The sequence below is a fragment of the Rhododendron vialii genome, chromosome 11a (assembly GCF_030253575.1).
Source record: "Rhododendron vialii isolate Sample 1 chromosome 11a, ASM3025357v1".
Taxonomy (NCBI): Eukaryota; Viridiplantae; Streptophyta; class Magnoliopsida; order Ericales; family Ericaceae; genus Rhododendron; species Rhododendron vialii.
The window spans coordinates 38,241,727-38,263,909 of NC_080567.1; the positions used below are offsets into that span (position 1 = coordinate 38,241,727).

At 39.2% G+C, this 22,183-nt stretch overlaps 2 protein-coding genes across 4 annotated transcripts; both read left to right on the forward strand.

Annotated features, from left to right (window-relative positions):
• Positions 1 to 9,371: 9,371 nt before the first annotated feature.
• Positions 9,372 to 16,140, forward strand: LOC131308046 (probable magnesium transporter NIPA6). Its single transcript, XM_058334851.1, has 9 exons — positions 9,372 to 9,869; positions 11,256 to 11,312; positions 11,466 to 11,556; positions 11,656 to 11,816; positions 11,930 to 12,057; positions 12,185 to 12,322; positions 14,173 to 14,265; positions 14,387 to 14,504; positions 15,628 to 16,140. Exons 1-9 carry the CDS (start codon positions 9,743 to 9,745, stop codon positions 15,711 to 15,713), a joined length of 999 nt encoding a protein of 332 aa, XP_058190834.1. The 5' UTR covers positions 9,372 to 9,742; the 3' UTR covers positions 15,714 to 16,140.
• Positions 16,141 to 18,311: 2,171 nt separating this feature from the next.
• LOC131308047 (eukaryotic translation initiation factor 4B3) lies at positions 18,312 to 22,183 on the forward strand. 3 transcript variants are annotated; one of them, XM_058334855.1, is made up of 3 exons: positions 18,312 to 19,602; positions 21,771 to 21,787; positions 21,851 to 22,183. In XM_058334855.1, exons 1-3 carry the CDS (start codon positions 18,449 to 18,451, stop codon positions 21,898 to 21,900), a joined length of 1,221 nt encoding a protein of 406 aa, XP_058190838.1. In that variant the 5' UTR covers positions 18,312 to 18,448; the 3' UTR covers positions 21,901 to 22,183. The 3 variants fall into 3 exon arrangements, with proteins under 3 accessions (XP_058190838.1, XP_058190836.1, XP_058190837.1); XM_058334854.1 differs by having other exon boundaries at positions 18,313 to 19,602; positions 21,771 to 21,808; XM_058334853.1 differs by having other exon boundaries at positions 21,771 to 22,183.

Consider the following 22,183-nt stretch of genomic DNA (forward strand, 5'->3'; position numbering starts at 1 on the left):
CATTTATCAACCATTGGTTAAAGAAGGTAAGTATGGGCTTGAATGACTAGTCAAATCTAGGTTCTCATTATGGCAAGTCTAAGGTTGCTTCTTTTGGAAGCAAAATGATGGGATTCTTGTATGACTTGTCTTGTCATGCATTTAGGCAAGTCAAAGGTCTAATAACCAAGGGACAAAAATTCCCCTAACAATTATGGACCAAGGGGTAAAGGGATATTGGTAATAATTTGATATGACTAGTCATGGAAATCTATTGTCCAAGGGATAATATTTTCCCTAACATTTATGGACCAAAGGTTAAAGTTTTTCCTTGCCTTTATTATCCAATAGGTAGGGTAAGTAATGATGCTAGGTAAAGTGAAATGACTAAACATAGGAATAAAATGATTACTCCTATAGTCTAATGGTTCAATTAGGGTTCGGGGGTTCAAAAGGCTCAAAGACGGTCAAAAAGGTCCATCTAGGATTAGGAAATTGTAACTAGATTGAAACGGTAATTAAGGTTTTCTAACGAATTGGTTGGAAACTAATTCTACTTGCCAAGTAGGATTTCTAGCCAAGAAATATAATTTAAAGATTTTATCTAACTCGTTAGGAAAATATACAAGTGCTTTTATAAGCATACTTGTTTTTAGAAAATGACTAGATTGTTCCGGCGTGAAAGATATAATTTTATAAGTCTCAAATCTAATTATGACGGATTATTAAAATTAAAAAGAAATTTTTTGTAGCAAATCCAAGTAGTTAAAATAAAATTTAAATATTTAACGAAATTTTTATTTACCAAAAATCAGGGTCGTTACAAACTATTCCCCTTAAAATAATTTCGTCCTCGAAATTGGTGCGTGGCTATGGATCAGATCTCGTCGTTTACCGGTCTTGGAATCATCGTCTATCCCCCTTAAAATAGGAGCAGGTCACCACCAATAGCGTGATATTGAGGTGATCACCTTCGTCATTTGAGGATATCTCCATCACGTAACCTTCATGGATTTTGTGGACGGCTATTCCTCTTCCTGAAGTGATAACAGGTTCAACAGCGATCCTATGGGTTCAGTTTCTAGGTATGCAGTGATAAACAGTTTAGGAAAAACCTTCTCATTCCAAGGGTAGATTCTCGATTGGAAGAGAATAGAATACGCTACATGGGTATAGGTACCCTTGCAGTGTTGATCAGGCTCGAAAATTAGGATTTCAACTTATGACTGAACGGAGAGGGGTGATGTCAAGGAATGAAAGAAATACCCCTGCAAAATCAGGAAGGACCCTATAGGTATTTTTTTAAGCCAATCAGCGATCTAATCAAGATTCGAATACTCTGGCAACCCACAAATGCTTTGGCATCACCTGGCTACTGTCTAAGGCTTCGGCAGGTCCTAGAAGTATCTCGAAGTAAGACGACAGCGTTTCAAGCATCTCTCGCAATCTTCTGCATGTTTTGTTAATCAAATTAAGCCTCATCACTTGCTTAACAAGACGGGGTTGAAGTTGCTTCAGTCGTTGAACAATTTGCCTCGTAGTACGCCTTTGATGAAGTTTCCATCGTAGATACCAACGCCAAATGCAAAACTTCTACCAATCATCATGCGGACTCGTATCCCACAAGCATCTTCTTATCACGTCCCTATCAAATCAGCATGCTTCCCACCTAACGATATTAAACCCATTTCTAAACTAGGAAACAACGGACCGTTTGGGCAGAATCGCTTCATTATCGTAAAGCGTAAGTACTCCATCCTCATTCAGGGGAAATCGAACATCTGCAAGCATGTCCTACTATAGTCTACAAACTCGGATATTATTAGCAAAGGCATTGAAAGAACCTATGCAGTCACGGGAAAATAAACCTGGGTGGCATCGACTTCTGGCAATAATTTCAGAGGTACGGCTATCTTGAAAATAAAATTTCAAAAATCCAAGATAATCCTAGATGTCGGGACGGGAATGGCTGAGTTAAGCTGCCCTCAAGTAGCGCAAGCTTTTGATAAGGAATCAATGATATCTGGTTAGTTCAAGGAAAGGTACCCATCTCCTAAGGAGATTAGTTTCAAACAAATTTGAATGATCGTACCATAAGAATGAAACAAGGAGTTTTTCCGAAATGATTTGAATATCATCAAGAGATGATCTGAATTTATTGATTACGAACGAAATGGAATAGTTATTAATGATGGAATGGACCAATCATCAAATCTTAGTTATTGCGAAATGACATTGCCGATCATTATCGAAAGTGTCAATAAAAGTTGTATCAGAAGAAAATGGTTGCTATGATTCTCGAGGTTCAAAACTCAAGAGTTACGAAAAATTCGAGGGATAGTGAAAGGTTCTAAATGATAATAGTTAGGATTAGTAACACCATAGGGTGCATCGCTTGGCCAATTAGGTCGGGTCACAAAAGATACCCAAGATTACGCCACTCTTGTCAATAAGTGTCGTAAGGAGTAAAAATGAATGATTTCATTACTTGAAACAATAAGGGTTTCCTTCACAAGGATGTTGATTTCAAATAGAGATTTGAGAGAAGCAATGTAGTTAGGAAATAGTACGGATATAACTAGTCGATTGGTATATACTTCCTACTAGGATTTAGCTGGCGGACGTAATTGTCGTTCCCTTCGAGCATTCCCAATTTAAACGAACTTTTCGACCTCAGTGTTCCCGGTTTGCATCCGGTACAAGTGGTTAGCGTCCGCAGCCCTTGAATAGTTTCACGCCTTCCTTTGTCGGTTTACGATTCTAAGGAATCTCGCGATGTTTAGAGGTTAGAATGGAAGCTCTAGGAGTATTGGTTGATCTTGTTGGCTTCAGACGTTGCGTTGGGATGTTCTTTTAACTTCTGCATTAGTGTCACCCTTGTTGCTTGCGGTGGCGGCCTCACCGTTGGTGCTGGCATCTTGACTTGTTCTCGTAGTCCTTCCTTTTTAGTGTTAGAAGGGAGTTATTTAAAATCTAGTTTCCTAACGGCGCGTAACTCGAAATCGCAAGGTTCTTACTCCTAGTGAAAGGGCTATGAGGTGAGAAAAAACCATCGAGATTTTGAAACGGGAACCAATTTTCAAAGCAGCAATGAAATAGGATGCAATTTGAATTCGGCTATGGTTCCGGCCGCTTAGGCCTAGGGTTGATCAGTGTCAAGAATGGCTACAATAGCTTAGTTAGACCTATTTTGCGTTTTAAAGGGTCCTCCGTTATCGTATCCAAATCCGTGGCGCGTATTCACTATCTACGAGGGAAAATTGAAAGGGGTTTTTACTAAAACAAATTTTCTTTTGCAAATGGTCTATCTTTCAAAAGTCAAAAGTAGCTTAATAACATAGTATGCAACGGTACTCTTTTAAAAGTAAAGCAGGTTTTTCATAGATAAGAACATCATACAACATAAGCATAGAATTACAAACATAAACATAGAGTTCTACTATAAAAAGAACAAGATTCCTAATACAAGTTGAACACGATCTTAATCCTTAACATCCTACATCCCGAAGGATTACAATCGGCCTAATATATGTCTAAATGGCGTCGTTGGGTTCGGGTCTCGCCCATCCTCGAGATTCTCTACCATCTTTCGTTGTAAGCTTGGCGCAACTGACGTTCGTACTCCTTTATGACTGCGGCGAGTGCGACGGCCACGACGAGAGTCCCGTACCAGAAGGTGTTGAGACGGTTATTCACGGCGAACCACCGTGGCATGCCTATTGTGAGCACCGCACAAAATATGATGAGGGCGAAAAGTTGCAACCATAGGGTTTGGATTGTTATGGTTATTTCGGCTCGCTCGATTTCTCGGAATATGGCGTCTTCGGGAAATCCTCGTCGTCGGGTTGACATGGCTCAGCTCGGTTCGGTTCGGTTTGATAGGATAGGATGGAGATTTGGAGGAGTTAAGATGGTGAGAGGGATGAAGAAATGGAATTGGTGGTGGGGTATATATAGGGGACGGAAAAGGTGGGTGGAGGAGGGAAAAAGTTTGAAGTTTAAAGTTTGAAATTTGAATTTTTGGAGGTTAAAATTTGAAGGTTAGGGGGGTTCGGTTTGCCGCGCCTACTGGGGTTGTGCTCGGCACTCGGTGTTAGGTTCCGCTCTAGTTCCTTAAGAAGCGTGGGAAAATATTTATTTCAAGAACGAGCCGCAAGGTTTACTAATACCAAAAATATTTTCGAGTTTCTAAGTCCCACATTCGATTCTTGATTTAAGTCATCATCCAATTGTTCGGGAATTCCCAGCTCGGCCGTACTGCCAATTCCGCGCCTTGCTTCAATCCGAAGATTGTTTTGACAGAATTCCACCCAATTTGAGACGGTAAACTTAAACTCAATTCACGTTTGTGCAACGGTCAAACTATCTCATGGTTCTACCCATTCTACCCATGGCCGAGGTTTTGAACCTAAAGCTCTGATACCAAGTTGTAACGCCCCGAATTTTGGGTACGTTAAATGAGGCATTTATTATATAATAAAGAGAGTCTGGCTCATTATTACATCATAAATACATCATAAGGAAAAGGTACATTTATTCAACAAGGAAGGAAACTAGGGTTCCTAATACTACTCTGCTTGCTCTTCCATCCTAGCAAGCTCCTCTGCTCCAAAAGCTTCCACGGTGTACATCTTATCCTGTTCATCTAAGAAATCTGACACATTATACCGGCGTCGCCACCCATATAATATGTCAGGGTCACCAAAAAGGCAACACCGTGAGCTACAACGCTCAATAGAGTAAACCCTACCCACTAACTCATAACTTACAAACAGTAAATCATATACGACGAATAGTAACAATCACACATCCACATTCACTATTCAAGTATCGTTGGTGTCCATGTTTTTTCTGTGTTTCTCCTACGCAACTCATCGTAGACCGTGTCTCCATTTTCACTTTTCATCACCAAATCAACATTTTCAAAATCCGTTTTTAACACACCCAACCTCGGTTCCGCCGTTCCGGGTTCCCGAGTATCCTCACAATGGTTCCGCCGCACCGGGTTCCCATTGGCACACATTTGCATTGGCTCCTCTCCGCGGATAACCAAGCCACACACCCAACCTCGGTTCCGCCGTTCCGGGTTCCCGAGTATCCTCACAATGGTTCCGCCGTCCCGGGTTCCCATTGGCACACATCCACACACACATTTCACATAATGCCATCAAAATCGGTCATTATGTAGTTTCAAAAATATTTCCTCCTTCGAAAACACATTTTCTTGTTAACCACACCCTAGGTGTCATGTTTCTATTTCCTCGATTTCCGTGTCTCGTTTTCATGCATAGACTCCGCGGTAGGACTTTTCGCATACGCAACCATAAATCATTCATTGTAATCTAACAAGATCATCCAATTCTATATTACTAAGCATGCTTGAAAAGATCAAAATATGAATACTTCAAATCAAGCGTTAAAATCTTATCTTTCGAAAATCGTTATATCTTACTTTTTGAGAAATTCAATACAACATATGTTTATTTAAGACAAAGTCATTTATCCAACATGTTCGTACCTCCATTAGTGAGATAAACTTATTGACAATCATGCATTTTAAACGATAAGCTTATTTACTTGAAACCAAACAATAGATAATCTTATCTACGATATTGATACTTTGAATCAAGAACATGCTACTTTCTAACGTAGATTCTATACTATACGTAGAGTTATTGGATTAGGGTTCTACGTATACTTAGGGAAGTGAGTAGAGAAAATCTACATGATCGTAATGTCATTTCAAGATTTTGTAAAACGAGCTTGCTATTTATTCCTAATACTTTAACTTGCCTTATCATAAGCAAAATAACTAAAGTTATACTAGGGAAAATGAGTAGAGATTAATCTACCTTGATCCGAAACTTAGTCGGGGCCGATCAAGCTAGTTGGAAGATTTTCTACGGGCTGTGAAACTTGCAAATCTGGACCGAACTTCGGATGGCAGTAACTCGGTCAATATTTGGCCGAATACGATCGTTCTTGGGTCGAAGTTGAAGTTCTTGAAGTGCTCTACGACTTTAGTGAAGGAAGTTGATCCTAGAAACTACTTTAGGTAGGAGAAAAATGGTGATAAAGGCAGAGACAGTATGCTGTCTGGAAATGGAAATCCGAGATTTTTACTGAACTTCGGATGCCAATATCTTTGTCGTTTCTTCACCGATTTGGATGGTTCTTGGGTCTAACTTGAAGGTTTCGAAGTGCTCTACAACTTTCTCGAAGGGAGTTGGTTCTAAAAACTAATTTAAGCAGGAGAAAAATAGAGATTCGTGGAGGGCAGTAAGCTGCCTGGAACTGGAAATGGTGTTTGGAGAGGAATGTAAGCAAGGGAGTGAAGGGGTGAGTTGAACTTGAAGTGAGCTTGCTATTTATAGGCACAAGTCTTGGCTCCCTCCCTCCTCCATATGGCCGGCCCCCCCCTCTCCTCTCTTTTCCCCATGGATTTGCTCCATTGTCATGTCCAATCAAGCTTGAAAGCATGCCAAGTCTTCCATGACTTGTCACTTCCATTTGTTGGCCAAATCTTTAGGTCATCATGAAGGGTTTTGGACTTGTCAAGTCTATGGGGAGGTTGCTTGCAAGAAGGAATATAATCATGGCCTAGCTTTGTACTTTGGAAGACTAGAATGGGTTGGCATGTAGTCAAAAAAATAGGCTTAAGGCTATAAAGGTTGCTTGTGTAAGTAATCAATACTCATGCACACACTCCACCCCACTCTCTCCATCCGGCCTTTCTCTCTCTCTCTCTCTCTCTCTCTCTCTCTCTCTCTCTCTCTCTCTCTCTCTCTCTCTCTCTCTCACTTGTATCTATATACATCCAAGAAAATCTAGGAAAGTAAGTATAGGATTTTAAGACTAGAACATAGGTGTGCATGCCTGCATGGCTAGTTAACTAGTCTTGGAAGTAAAATGATGATATTCTTGGCCCATGATTTTGTATGGTCAAATCAAAGCCTCATTGGCAACTTAATTGCTATTAACCAATGGTCAAAAATTTCTCCTACCATTTATCAACCATTGGTTAAAGAAGGTAAGTATGGGCTTGAATGACTAGTCAAATCTAGGTTCTCATTATGGCAAGTCTAAGGTTGCTTCTTTTGGAAGCAAAATGATGGGATTCTTGTATGACTTGTCTTGTCATGCATTTAGGCAAGTCAAAGGTCTAATAACCAAGGGACAAAAATTCCCCTAACAATTATGGACCAAGGGGTAAAGGGATATTGGTAATAATTTGATATGACTAGTCATGGAAATCTATTGTCCAAGGGATAATATTTTCCCTAACATTTATGGACCAAAGGTTAAAGTTTTTCCTTGCCTTTATTATCCAATAGGTAGGGTAAGTAATGATGCTAGGTAAAGTGAAATGACTAAACATAGGAATAAAATGATTACTCCTATAGTCTAATGGTTCAATTAGGGTTCGGGGGTTCAAAAGGCTCAAAGACGGTCAAAAAGGTCCATCTAGGATTAGGAAATTGTAACTAGATTGAAACGGTAATTAAGGTTTTCTAACGAATTGGTTGGAAACTAATTCTACTTGCCAAGTAGGATTTCTAGCCAAGAAATATAATTTAAAGATTTTATCTAACTCGTTAGGAAAATATACAAGTGCTTTTATAAGCATACTTGTTTTTAGAAAATGACTAGATTGTTCCGGCGTGAAAGATATAATTTTATAAGTCTCAAATCTAATTATGACGGATTATTAAAATTAAAAAGAAATTTTTTGTAGCAAATCCAAGTAGTTAAAATAAAATTTAAATATTTAACGAAATTTTTATTTACCAAAAATCAGGGTCGTTACAATTAAACTAATCTCAATCTTCAGTGAAAATCTACTGACTCGATGAGTGGAAGAAAGGACAACGGATGGATTTAGATTTTGCAAAAAAAAAAAAAGAAAAAAAAAAGAAGAAAGAAAAAGATGGCAGTAGGAGGATAAATTGAAAAAGCGTAAGTCTGTTGACACAGACAAAGCGTGCACAGATCCCAATGTGAGGTCCACTACGGGTCCCACACAAAAAATCCTAGCCGTTCATTAGATTTAAAACATTTTTTCAAAGGCTCCCGTGAAAAATCATTTTGATTCAATATCTATAAGTACTCAATCTAATCATATAAGTTTTCATTCAGTTCAAAGTTGAATGAAAAGTTAGATGATTAGATCAAGTATTTATAGGTATCGGATTGATCTGATTTTTTGTGGGAACCCTTGAAAAAATGTTTCAAATTTAATGAACGACTCAGATCATTTATGTGGGACCCATAGTGAACCCCACATCAAGATCTGTGCACGATCTGTGCCCCCTTTGTCTGTGTGAATAGCTCCTCTCATTGAAAAAATAGAGTAACTGTGTACATCTAATGCAATTCAAAAACGATGATTACATACGCAAACGGCAAAAATCTTTGTTTGGTTTATATTTTAGAAAGTTATTTTTGAAAGTTGGAGTGGTAATGAGTGGAGAGAGATAGAGAGAAAAATTTATTGAAAATTGTGCCGAGAGTTAAAAGTTACTCTCAAAAAGTTAAACCAAGCGGAGTGATATTGTTTCTAAACTTTGTTTGGTTTAGTTTTTGTAATTTTTTTTTTATGAAAGCAGTAGAAGTAATAAGTTGAGAGAGATAGAGAGAGAAAAGATTAAAAGTAGGGAAAATCTTTTGAAAAATATTTTTCAAAAAGTAAAACAAACAAGGCAAAAGTTGTGGACTTTCATATTTTGTCTTTATTAATTTTTTTAGTAGTACTTGTTAGTTTTACATCATATTTGTATGAATTATTTATTCGTCGTGACAAGATGAATCACAAAAGTAAAAGGTTATGGCATTTAACCAAAAATTGTTGGAAATATTCAAAAAACATTGTTTAAATGTTATAATTTTTACACAATAATCCATTAAAGTATGAAGCAAAACTAATAAATGCGATTTTTTTTAAATAAATACAAATTATACAATCTAAAAGTTGTGATCCATAACTTTTAGTTTAAAGAAAACACCCCCTAAATCTAATCAAGAATACATCCAGTAACAAAATTAATCAAACGCTAAGATGTCGAATTTAGGTGGAAACATCTACCCGAGAAAAACATGAAGAAACTTGCAAGAAAATGAAAAGATCGATACATGTTTCCGCCACTATCGTAAGGTCACACACGTATACTCACACGTGGGATGGGCCCCACATCCCACACACGTACTGCACCAACGTATGGACCCTTTTGTCATTTTGGGTGTGGTTCTACTATTTTTCTCATATGTTTTTATTTGGTTTATTTTCCTTATCACAAATATGTTAATATGTGTTTCAATATCAATTTCTACTAAAATTGGCGGTTCAAAAAAACTAAAATTGATGGTCCAAACACATTTGACCACACGTTGTGTCTGGACCTTCAATTTCCTTTCAGGAACGACCCGAGTCCATTAACGGGGAGTGAAGAAATGATTTGACTCAAGCCATCGTCGTGCCATTGTCGTCAATCCGGGTCCCAACGAAACCCTCAATTTCGTTCTGATCCCAACTCATTTCTGCAACTCCGAATCTCAACTACTTCAGGAAACTTCCGACAAGACGACGATCTCTACTGGGTGTACCCACCCCTCTCTCTCTCATACTCGTGGCACAGTATAGCATCTCATCAATTTCTTTTGGCGGGAAATCTAGGCTTACTTGGCATTTCAGTCATCGATATATACAGATAGATGGATTCGTTCGATTGATACGCACGAGGAGATGTGTTGAGATATCAAGAGAGAGATGGGGACTTCGGACAACGAGAAGGGGCTGATACTAGCAGTGGCGTCGAGCTTGTTCATCGGTACCAGTTTCATCCTCAAGAAGAAAGGTCTCAAGCGTGCTGCTGCTTCTTCTGGTACTCGCGCTGGTCAGTCCAAACGCACTTCTCGCTCATTTTTGTAGCTCAAGGTGTATCGTGCGATAGAGTTTGGATCTCTAGTAGTAACAGTTTAAGTTCAATTTCAGTTTTTAGCATTATTTCATGTCCGTGATGCAAGTGCTGATGTCCATGCCAATGATATTTTGTGCTCTTTAATTTCAGTTGCAGATCGTGGCTGTACTCTGTGTCCATGATGTGCAATGGTGTGTTACGTGTGTAGTGCGGGGCGGATGTGTTGTCATTTGCTAGGTTTGAGAAAATGACGAGATTTTGTGCGTATGTGTAGCCACAATTTACCCTAATTAGTGAGGATAGACGGAGTGGGCAAGGGCCCCGGCCATCTGCCGGCACCCTCTTGTGTCCACCCCTGTATATATATGCATGTTTTGTGTGCGTATAGCAATCATATATCGAACTGAGGTGGATTTAACTGAATTAGAATAACAGATACACTAGGAATTTTACAATTTCTTGGTCAACATTAGGGAGATAATATCTACTACTCTTATTGAATAATTGCAATGAACTTCACTCTTGCTTTAGGTGTTATTCTGTTATGGAGATAAATGGATCTTTATAATGATGATCTGTTGGAAATGCCAAACCATTGAAGTCAAGCTAGTTAGTAATTCGGAGTGATACCAAGCATTGATGTTCATTCTTGCAATAATCTTGGGCGCAACTTTTTAATATGATTCTCAAGCGTACCTTTGATGATGGATCCCAGCCTTCATTTTTTAAAAGGCATGAAGTAATATCTTGATACAGAAACATGCATATATGCCTTTCCCAACTTAAGCAGAAGAAAAAACCATGTAGAATTTGTGACTACTCTTTTGCTTGTGCCACCCATCACTGTTTTTTAGGCTTGAACCCACCCTTCAAGGGTTTGAAGGTAAATCTCTTGCTTTGTGAATTGGATCTTTACAAGTCGATGGCTGGAAAACAAGTGGGTGGTTAGGTGCTTTTTCCAATGGTGAGCATGCATATATGGCCTGATGAGATCATACTGCATGTGATCTGTTTAAATGCATTTTCTCCTCAAGTGAATTGTTTTCCCTCCACCCCATAGGTTGGTGAAGGTTTAACTTCTCTGAAGTTTTACTCACCTTTGCTTAGGCTCGCCATCTTTCCTTGTGGATTGATCTTATTCTTTCTACTTGATTTCTTGTCTTTGTCAGATAAAAAAAGCAGCTAATAATGGAAAACTTTCCCTGATTAGTAAGATAGATGTGTGTGTGTTTTTTTTGTTTTCCCATTGAAATTCATGTTTTTATAGTTTATTATGCTTCTTTATAACTACTTCATCGTTATCTTAGCCCCGAGTACTGTGTTTGAGGTGTGTATAACAGTTTTATCTTATCTATATTGCAGGAGTTGGAGGGTATACTTATTTACTAGAACCACTTTGGTGGGCAGGCATGATCACCAGTAAGTATATGACACCAGCGGACACCTTCCCTCCTTCCCTCTTTCTATCTACCTCTGCAATGTTATAATAACTTAAATAAAAGACAAACACATAGTAACACATATTGGTCGAGTGGGCCATTGACGTTTGTTCTGAAATATTGTGACATGCAGTGGTTGTTGGAGAGATTGCAAATTTTGTGGCTTATGTTTATGCTCCAGCAGTTCTTGTGACCCCTCTTGGTGCATTGAGTATAATTGTTAGGTAATGTAACCAAGTTTTTGAACTCTGTTTTGTGAGGGAATTCGAAAAGAGAACTTGGAATACTGTTTTTGGGACTAACCTATTTGTGAAATGTGATAGTGCTATTTTGGCACACTTCATGTTGAAGGAAAGACTGCGAAAACTGGGTGTTATTGGATGCATGTCATGCGTTGTGGGATCGGTTGTAATTGTTATCCACGCCCCTGAAGAGCAAACCCCAAGTTCTGTACTGGAAATCTGGACTTTGGCAACTCAACCAGGTATAGAATTTTTAAAATATTTCTATTTTTAGCTTCTTCTTCTTCTTTTTTTATATAAAAATTTTGTTATGAGTTGTAATTAATCATTTTTGGTTGCTTTCTTCTCTTGACAGCATTTCTGATTTATGTAGCAGCTGCATTGTCAATAGTATTGGCTTTGATTTTGCATTTTGAACCTCGCTATGGGCAGACAAACATTCTGGTCTACTTGGGAATTTGTTCTTTAATGGGTTCACTTACGGTAATATTGTTTCCTTGGTTGGAGAGTACTTTTTATTGCTCGGGTTTTATGTATCATTGCCTGGTGAAGTTATTTACATCTTGTCAAGCGTTTTAGCCTGTGAAACCTTTGTCATGCCACCATGCAGGTTTTAAGCATAAAGGCAATTGGAATTGCAATAAAGCTTACCCTGCAGGGGACAAGTCAAATTGCATATCCTCAGACTTGGTTCTTCCTATCAGTTGCTGTTATCTGTGTGGTCATGCAGTTGAATTATCTGAACAAGGTGATATTGGTTAAATCAATCCAACTGTAGTACATTATGCCGGTCGGTTACGCTTGTAAATATGCATAACATATATAAGCATACACATTCACACATATATCTTTGTATATATAATTCTCAACTCTTCAGAGAACTATTCTCTTTTCTCCCTATTCTGTGTTTGAGTAAATACTCCAAGTTCATTGTGCTTCTAAAATTATTGGTAATTGGTTGAACATCTAGAATATGGGAGATGTTCAAGTTGTTTATCCTTAACTAAAGTACTTGGACATTGCACATAATATTTGTTGTGCACTTGTGCTAGGTATTATTTGAATTGAACATTCATTTGGCTGGGTTGGGTTCGGGCCAGGGTTGTAGTTGTATAGCATATCATGGAACGGTGTTCCCAAGACCACTTAAGTAATGAATGGGGTTGGCATGATATTCCGAAGCCCATCCCTATGTTGTACCAAAAAAAGAAGCCCATCCCTATGGGAGTTTCATTTCTGGAGGCTACCTAGTAAACTGTTCAGTTTTTAAGGAGAGGGAAGCTAGGGCCTTATAACCAGCATAGAGAGGGCTTGTCCAGGCGATGTGGGACACAATCCAACGCACCCCCTGGCCCACAAAGCGTGGCAACTAGATAACAATCAACAGTTCACCAACGAAAGGCCCAAACCAGAGCTCTGATACCATGTTCAGTTTTAGGGTAATCGTAATAGGGAGAAAACCCATTAGAGTTAATTTCATTCAACGTAAAATATATATATACAAGTTGTATAATAATTGCACTACGGTCCTAGATACTTAAACTAATTACATGATAAGACACATAATTACACTAGATACAAATAGATCCATCATCTAACATAAACCTCTATTTTTTTTTTCTTTCTTAAGGATTTTGATTTGAACAAGTTCCTCTGTTATAGAAGTTTTCAAAATCAAATGAGATGCCGAGTTGTCTTGTTTGAATTTGGCTCCTCCTGGTTGACAGTAGATTTGGGAATGAACAAACTGGAAGGGGCAGTTGGTGAGGCGATACACCACAAACACAGAAGGAAAGATAATATTGAAAATTTGGGAAGATTTACAGACACTAGATTGCATGTCCAAAAGTTATGAGGTGACCTGTGTTGTCAGCCTGCATAATCATTTAATCAGTGGTTTCTTGAATCACCAGCTCTGGTTCTGATCATCACTCATATGGAAAAAGGAAGCCCAGGTAGTACCAATTAGTGGTGTCTGGAAGGGGTAGAATGAGTAATGACCTCGTATGGACATTTATGCCAGTTCAGTTTCCTAGATACCCTGCTCCCCCTAACATCATAGTGTCCTCACTTAACAGATGAGTCATCCTTATCATGGCTCATCTATTAGGTTGCCAAGATTCCTTTGCACAGTTGTGTTGGTCTTGATAGAATCAATTAAGTTTTAGGGATTGTCTTGGTCATGCAACAGGTTTGTACTCATGAACCATGGTATCTAGGTTGCCTGTTGGATGCATCTTTTTCTATGAGAATCACTTGTAGAATTTTGTTGAGCATCTGTGGACGGACAGATGTGATACAAAACGGAGTGGAAATCACTCAAGATGCAGCCTAGAGGCTCAATCCATTTGTGATGCATGCCTCTAGGTGTGAGGCGGTAATGTTTCATGTTTTGATCATGATGCTTGCTTCATTCTGGAAATGTAAGTCTGATGTACCTACCAAACATGAGTTGCTTTGGCATTTTAAGTGTTGGCATGATTATGAAAGTAGTAAAAAAGCCCATCTGCCTTTAATAATATAGGTAAATGTTGACTGCTTTAGAAGACTTCACTGTGGCTTAACTTCCGTGTATAATTCTTTGCATCTTTGTTCCAGGCGTTGGATACATTCAATACTGCAATTGTTTCTCCAATCTATTACGTGATGTTCACGACTCTCACTATTGTTGCCAGCAGTATAATGTTCAGGGTACATATCTGATCCATTGTCTTGGAGTTTCTAGTCTTCTTTTTTGCTGATGCTGCATAATGGTTCCTTCCCTAAGAGTCCTAAAACAGCATGACATATGTTTAGTGTACATCTTTTGCAGGACTGGTCAGGTCAAGATGCCACCAGCATAGCCTCTGAAATATGTGGATTCATCACAGTGCTTTCGGGAACCATAATACTTCATTCGACAAGAGAACATGAACAAGCTCCTGCTACAGGTACACTAGACATATGTACTCTTTTTGGGCCATCCATCTTTAAGTTTTAGGGCTTTTTTTTTCTTCCTAAAACACATGGCTAAACATGCGACCTATCCGAGGTAACACAATACAGAAGATATTTGAGCGCACAAAATATGAATTGTCTTGCTAACAGCAATTGATTTGCTGCAATGTATACCTCAGCCAATCAACTAAAATGTTGGTTTCAGGCTGTTTTGTACGGGCAGTTATATTTTTTTATCCCTTCCTCTTTGCTTGGAAAATGAAAATACATAACGTGTGCATTTATATGTGTACACTGGTTAAGCCTTGAAGCAAGTACTATGGATGCTCCATTCCTATGCAATTATAAAATCGTTCCAATCTATTACTTTGAAGTACGTTTCATCTGCATGTATATGTACGCCTATATTCTTTATCACGCATGGTTATCGAAATGTATCTGCACGTTCACGCATAAACTTGATGAGCCATATAGCAGATATCCACTTGTGAATTTCTGTTTGAAAAGTTTTTCAGGATTTTTTGCCTTCTTTAATAGGAATGCACCTTTAGAAGAGTATAACATGCATAAATTTTGTCAGGGTGTTAATTTTTCTGTAACTGGTTATACGTAGGATAGTGTAAGTGTAACCATGCATATCTTTTTTTTTTTTGATCGGCACTTCGGCAGTGTAACCATGAATATCTGGCGAGGAGGATTTCTCGAAAAGAGAACCAAGAATGCTTTTGTAAATTATTAGGTTTAAATGCTTTCCTAAATTATTAGGTTTAGACTTATCCTGTTTATGTTTTGGCAAAGTGCTTTTTGAGCCGTCTCCAAATCCCCTTCGTGCATTGTCACACAATCTTTTCTTTCAGCCAAGACAAGGCAATCATTTGTTTGGTCCGGGTTGACCATTCATCTGATTTCAGCAGATCCTTTGTTATTAACTTATTATATACATCTTCGAAATCATGGAGTCAGAATCATTTTTGCTTATGAAGTAAATAGAGGTTGGGGTAGATAATTTGATGGCTGAACTTTAAATTAGGCCAACGCTTAGCTGCTGTGAGGTTGGTTTGAGCAGCTCTGCATGCCTTAATGCTATCTAAGTCCATATATTGGCTATTCATGCAGGAACCATAACATGGTATACACAATCAATGAAGAGTATTGATGATGCGCATTTTATAACTTTAGACAATTCCGACTATTTCGAATGATGAAGCCTCTTTCTTTGGAATTGATGAGAAAACAACGTAAATCCAAACTGTGATGAAGCTGCCAATGACTTGGCATTAGCCTAGTTCAATTTGCAGAGTAGAGGTCGATGATCCTTTTCATCCTCAAAACTTTTGGGTTCTGCTTTTGGCTTGGGGCAAGAAAATTGAGTCAGAGACGCTGGGATGCAAAACGATTCTCTCCATGGAATGAAGGTTTGCATTTTTGTACCAAACTTGGGGGAGGGACGCTCGGAAGGGGTTTTATTACCAATTTTGTTTTTCTCTTTGGGTTTGTCGATATTTATGCTTTTGCTTTCATTTGATGTATGTGTGCAGTTAGATTTATTCTTTCCTCTATTTGGGGTTGTAAAATTTGTGGTACATTTGTTTCATCTAATTTAAATGAACAACTATTACATTGGTCAAATTGGCTTTACTGTTTTGGATTAGATTGTCTATGGGGGCATACATTCGACTAGATTTGTCTTTAGGTGCACAGCATCTAATAGGGAAAGAAGTAAGGGGGTGTTGGTGATACAGAATGAGAGATAAGGGGATGTCCTTGTAATTTAGCCCAGAGTAAATACTTACTTGAGGTAGAGAGGCATTACCTTAGAATCCTTGGCCAATATTTTATAGGCGCTGTTATTCGCAGCCCTTTATTTTCTCCCATAGCTCAATACATTTTGGTAAATGGTTGTTGAAAATCAAACATAACATAACATTTCGGTAAATACCTATTGAAAACAAGATTATATTTCGGTAACTACATGTTGAAAATACGTTCAACTTTCGGTAAACAACTGCCGAACATACTTTTTCGGTAAATAGCTGTTGAAAAAAATATTATATTTCAGTAATTGGATGCTGAAAATATATCTCAATTTCGGTAACTAATTGTCGAGTATAATTAGAAATTTTTAACGGACTATGAAAGAAAATAAAGGGCTGCGAATAGCAACGCCCTATTTTATTAACCAATAGCACTTCCCCACTTCTTCCACATAGAAGTTGAGCGTTCAATTTTTGCAAGGAGTGCGAATGTTTGGTGTGGTGGTTGATATTTTTTGGACTTTTCTCATCCGTACGTCGCTTAGTGGTATTCCATCCCCATTCCCATTCAGGAGTAAAGCTAGAGAAAAAAACAAAGGAAACTTGTGCGTTAAGCTCACGAATATTAGTTCAGCAATGAGCTCAACTGATGACAATTGTGAAGAGTTGAAAACTAGCATTAAATATATAATAGGTTGATAGTAATTTCAAAACATAAATATTTAAATACAAAATGCAATTGGGTTTTATCCAGCTTGATATATAGTAAATATTTTATAGCCTCCTTGTTCGTTGACAAAACGGATTCGTTTAACCGGATGTCTTGACCAATTTGCGTGCACCTCGACTAATTTTCGGACCTTGAAGATAACAACCGGGCATAACTCTCAGTAGCCCCAAGGTTTGGGATGGTTGGCCTTCGTAAAATTCGAATATGTGATCTCATGGTTAAACACTTATTGCTTTTTCATGCCCACTTTGCCAACCCCTTGGGTTATTTATCCAGCTTGAAATTGAGGTTCCGTTCATTTAACCCACTGGAAAATAGTGAAATAGAGAAGTTGAATGTAGTATTTCTACTTTCTAGTGCCAATTTGATATCACAAGCCGGCATAACGACTTGGTCTTGGGGTGTTGGGGCATTTTAGGGTGCTGTAGGCATCGAAAAATTTCGGTCTTAACGGTGTTTTTGTTGAGGGGTTTTTTTTTTTTTTTCCGATCTCGTTAAGTTTCAAAATTCCTCAAAAGAGAAATATGAAAAATGTATTTTAACGTAATTCTCTAATGAAAGAGATTTTTATTTTTCCTATTCCTCTAAAGAAAATATGGTATATTTGTTTGTTTCACTATAATTATTTTGGGCAAATTTAAGAGCACAACAATTTCTACTACATGTATGCTATTTTTCCAAAGATATATATTTTTGCCATAAGCTCAAACTTATACAATAGGACGTCAATTGTTTCCTAACAAACTCATATTATTACAAAGTGAATTTTCCCAATTAGGGAAAAAAGTTACTTTAAGCTTTAGGAAAATTAATCAATTTATTTCCAAATCTAATTCGAAAAAGGAGAATACAATTTACAACCAATCTTATATTCAAGAGAAAAAATTGGACAAACAATCTTACAAAAAGAGGAAGAGAATTGATTTTCGCAGTACTCATATTACTTACCGCACTCTAAAAGAGAGTGCGAAAATAAGTCCATGGAGAAAACAAAAAAACCATTCAAAATTAGAGGGTGATAATTCTATGGAAGTGATTTTGCCACTCCCCTTTTTGTTAATGTCACTCTTTCTTGTATCAATATAAGATGATTTGTTTTGTAAGAAAAAAAAGGTGACATTAACCGAGAGTGACAAAAATCAATTTTCAATTTCTGAACGAAATACTAACCGAATCAAATATGGAACTCCAAACCCTGCAAAACCGTCCGATCGGCCCTAATTCTAATGTGAATAAGATTAGGAAACCTCCTCCACCGTCCAATCAAACTCCCCAAAACGCCACTTCCCATAGAAGGAATATCTTCGCTGCGAACAGACGCACACGCAACCTTTCTATCTACTCAGCAATACACGAGAGAGAGAGAGAGAGAGAGAGAGAGAGAGAGAGAGAGAGAATCACAGCTATACAGCGAGCGAGAAGGTTTCTAGTGAGAGAGGAAAGCAAAGCAACCATGGCGGCAACCGTGTCTACTAGTGTCTGGTCGAAGCCCGGCGCGTGGGCCCTAGATTCCGAAGAAAGCGAGGCCGAACTCCTTCACCAGCAAAGCGAACAGAAGACTTCCTCCTACGCAGCCAAGACCAACGGCGAGTCGGCGTCGGATTTCCCGTCGCTGGCGGCGGCGGCCTCCACCAAGACCAAAAAGAAGAAGCCCCAATCCATGACCCTGTCTGAGTTCACCAAACCGGCGACCTACCAGAAGCCCGCCCAAACCCTGACCCACGTGGATCTCGCGATGCTCCCGACCGGGCCGCGCGAGCGAACCGCAGAGGAGCTGGACCGGTCCAGGCTCGGCGGCGGGTTCAGATCGTACGGTATGGGCAGAGACAACGAATCTTCTAGTTCCAAGTGGGGCGGCGGCGGCTCTTCTTCTAGGGCTTCTGACGAGATGCCACGTCGGCAGGATAGGGAATTAGCCCCGTCGCGCGCCGATGAGGTGGACGATTGGGGCGCGACGAAGAAGTCGGTCTCTGGTAACGGTTTCGATAGGAGAGAGAGAGGCGAGAGAGGCGAGAGAGGAGAGAGGGGAGGGTTTTTTGGGTCGGAGTCTAGGGCGGATGAGTCTGACAACTGGGGTGCGAAGAAGAGCTTTGTGCCGTCGGAGGGACGGAGGGAGAGGAGAGTGGTGGGGTTCGAGTCTAGCGGGGGAGCAGATTCGGGTAATTGGTTGAAGAAGAAGGAAGAGGAGGGGGGGAGGAAGGTTGGGGGCGGTGCTTTTGATAGTTTAAGAGAGAGGAGAGGGGGTTTGGATTCGAATGGGGGGGATTCGGAGAATTGGGGAAAGAAGAGAGGTGAAGAGGGGATTGGGAGTGGTGGGGTGAGGCCTAGGCTTAATTTGCAGCCGCGGACCCTGCCCGTGAGGGTCGATGTGAGTCAGCAGAATGGTGGTGGTGGTGCAACACCGCCGAAGCCAAAGGGGGTGTCGAATCCGTTTGGCGAGGCGAGGCCGAGGGAGGAGGTGTTGAAGGAGAAGGGGAAGGATTGGAAGGAGATTGATGAGAAGCTTGGGAAGAGGAGTTTGAGTTTTGGGAGCGGGAGTGGAAGGGCGACCACGCCCGATGAGAGGAGCTGGAGGAAGGCGGAGTCTGCTGATGTTCGTCCTTCGAGGTTTGTGAAAGAAACAAGCTTTTTGCAGAACATGATTGGTGTAGATTAGTTGCTTTGAACTTGATTTTTGTTGCATCATTAACTGTTCTTATGTTGTGTGCTTGCCTGAATGTTTTGACGGATAGAGGTGATTCTGTTACCATTGAAACCATTTTGTGCAGACTTGGCATTGGGACTTAGGTTTTAATATTTCTGTTGCCACTCAATTGGTGGTTGACTTTGTTTTATTGGATTTCTTCGTTTATCTATACAAAAGAATTGATTTTGGTCATTACATGTGAGGCCATCGATTTTGAGAACATTGTCCCAAAGCAAACACAGTCTGTGTGAGTTGAAAAAGAGAGGCTTTTAACTGGGGATCTGAAGTGTGCGTTCATGGCTTAATAGATATTGCTTAAGGGGAATATGGTAAAAAGCCGTTACAATTCAACTTTTCATATGGTAGCATCGGTGAGAAGAGTTTGAACTGTAAAACGACAAAGCAGGTTGTGGTGTTTATTAAAGCTTTAGTTTTGGGTGTTTCCTATCGATATCAGTGAGATGGTATGTACAGTCCCCACTCAAAGTGCGCATGAAATATGCAATTGTTTTGGTACATGCAGCGGCTGGTTTTTTAAGATCATAAAGATTGAGTCTTTTTTCTGTCTAGGTTGGAAGTGTTTGATAAGTTGGTTTAGACGGTAGTCAATAGCGTCATGTTTGCACTAGGGATGAAAGTTTTACCTAATAAACCTAACTGACAACCAAACCGGACAATTTGTAGCATGTTCCGTTGGTTTTACGAGTGTCACTGTTTTGTTCGGTTTTATATCCATTACAGCTTTTTGGTTGTCAGTTTTGAGATAAAAAAATGTTCTATGGCCTATAGGTCTGTATGTTTTCGTCTTTAGTCAATTTTTTCTAACATTTTATTTTTGAATAAAGGTAGGGTGTATGCATTCAAAAAGTAAAAAAAAAAAATTATTAAAAATCAGTAAAGACAGAAAAACACAAATGATGAAGCAGTCAAAAATTTTGGAGATAACTTTTTTAAGAGGAGAGGAGCAAAAACCGGTTTGGTTTTGGGGAAAACCTCCGTCTTTTCCCGAACCGAACCTAACCTAACCTAATTTTGTATTAGATGCATCATCCTAGCCATCCATCTATTTGTCCAAATGTTAGACCCCTAAACTCTTACCCGTTTCAGTTCTTCCTTCTCCTTTCCTGCTATCTCCTCTACGGCAGTGGTTTGCAACTGGGTACCATGCAGCACAAATTGCAGACACAAATTTTTATGCATGTCAATGTAAGAAGAGGAACCTCAATCCTTTACAGCCCTAAGCTCTTTGGTTAGATTAATTCATGTTTTTTTTGAGCGAGCGTTGTTCATGGCTATTCTGATTGTCCATTATTTTTTCCACAAGTCGCTTATGAAAATGGATTTTTCCCCTTAGTCATGAATACGACTGTTTTCTTGAAAACCGATGGAACCGATCAAACCAAACTGTTCTGACCTGGTTTCTTTCGCAGAATGGTCATTCTCGGTGCATGAATCTTAAAAACCGACTTGACGAGTTGAATTCGAAAAGTGGGAAAAAGTGGACCTAACAGAACCAATTTCAGCCCTAGTTTGTATGTTGGAGATGGTCCTACTTGTGTTTTGTTATTTTATTTACTTATTCATTAAGGGTTACACTACTACTGAGTATGCTGAGCACGTGTTGTTAGGATGCTAGGTGGTAAATTGTTGCCTTTGATACTTGTTTTTTCAACAAGGCAACCGACATGCTCATTCTTGGATACAGTGTTATTAGAATGGTGTGGTTTTCAATAGCCATTGCTTTCCGAAAAACCAGTTTTCCATATTCGTACCAAATCTTGTCTTGTCTGGTCCAATTAAGGTTTCTTATTCAAGTAAACTGTGCTCTGGGGACCGTCCTTGATTTGTACATACTTTTGCGTCCTGTTTCTTTGCTCTTCATTAATTGAAGTAATTGGTTCAAGGGCTTCGGCCGCTTTGCATCCATTATTATCCATCATAGATGTTGCAGCCTTATATCCCTGCATACCTGCAGGCATATAGATGTTTTGATTTGGTTTGTTTCAAGTGAAGCATTAAACAAAAGCGGGTAGATGTGTTAGCTTGCAAAATGCGCTATGTGAAACTTATCTCTTTCTTTTGCACGCAGTGCTGATAAAGTTGAAGGTGACCTTGATTATGTTGAAGGTGACCTTGATCGTGTGGAAGGTGACCTTGATCGTGTGGAAGGTGACCTTGATCGTGTGGAAGGTGACCTTGCTGAAGAAACACAAGAGTGATGGCGTGATCCTTAAAAATGAAAAAAGAGAGATGGGGGAAACAGAGAGAACTGTATCGGCTTGTTGGGAAGTTCTAAGTACTGGTTTTGGTGTTTTATTAGTTTTTTAGTTTCTTCAGTTATTTTTTTGGTTACTACGCCACATGGTATGGAGTCAGTTTTGGTAGATTTATAAGAAATTGGGTTTTTTAAGGGCCTTATTGGCTTGTTTGTAAGCACGGTGTGGTGATAATTTTGGCAAACTTCTGCGCACTTGAATTATTAAGGCCCGAAGGACTTGATTG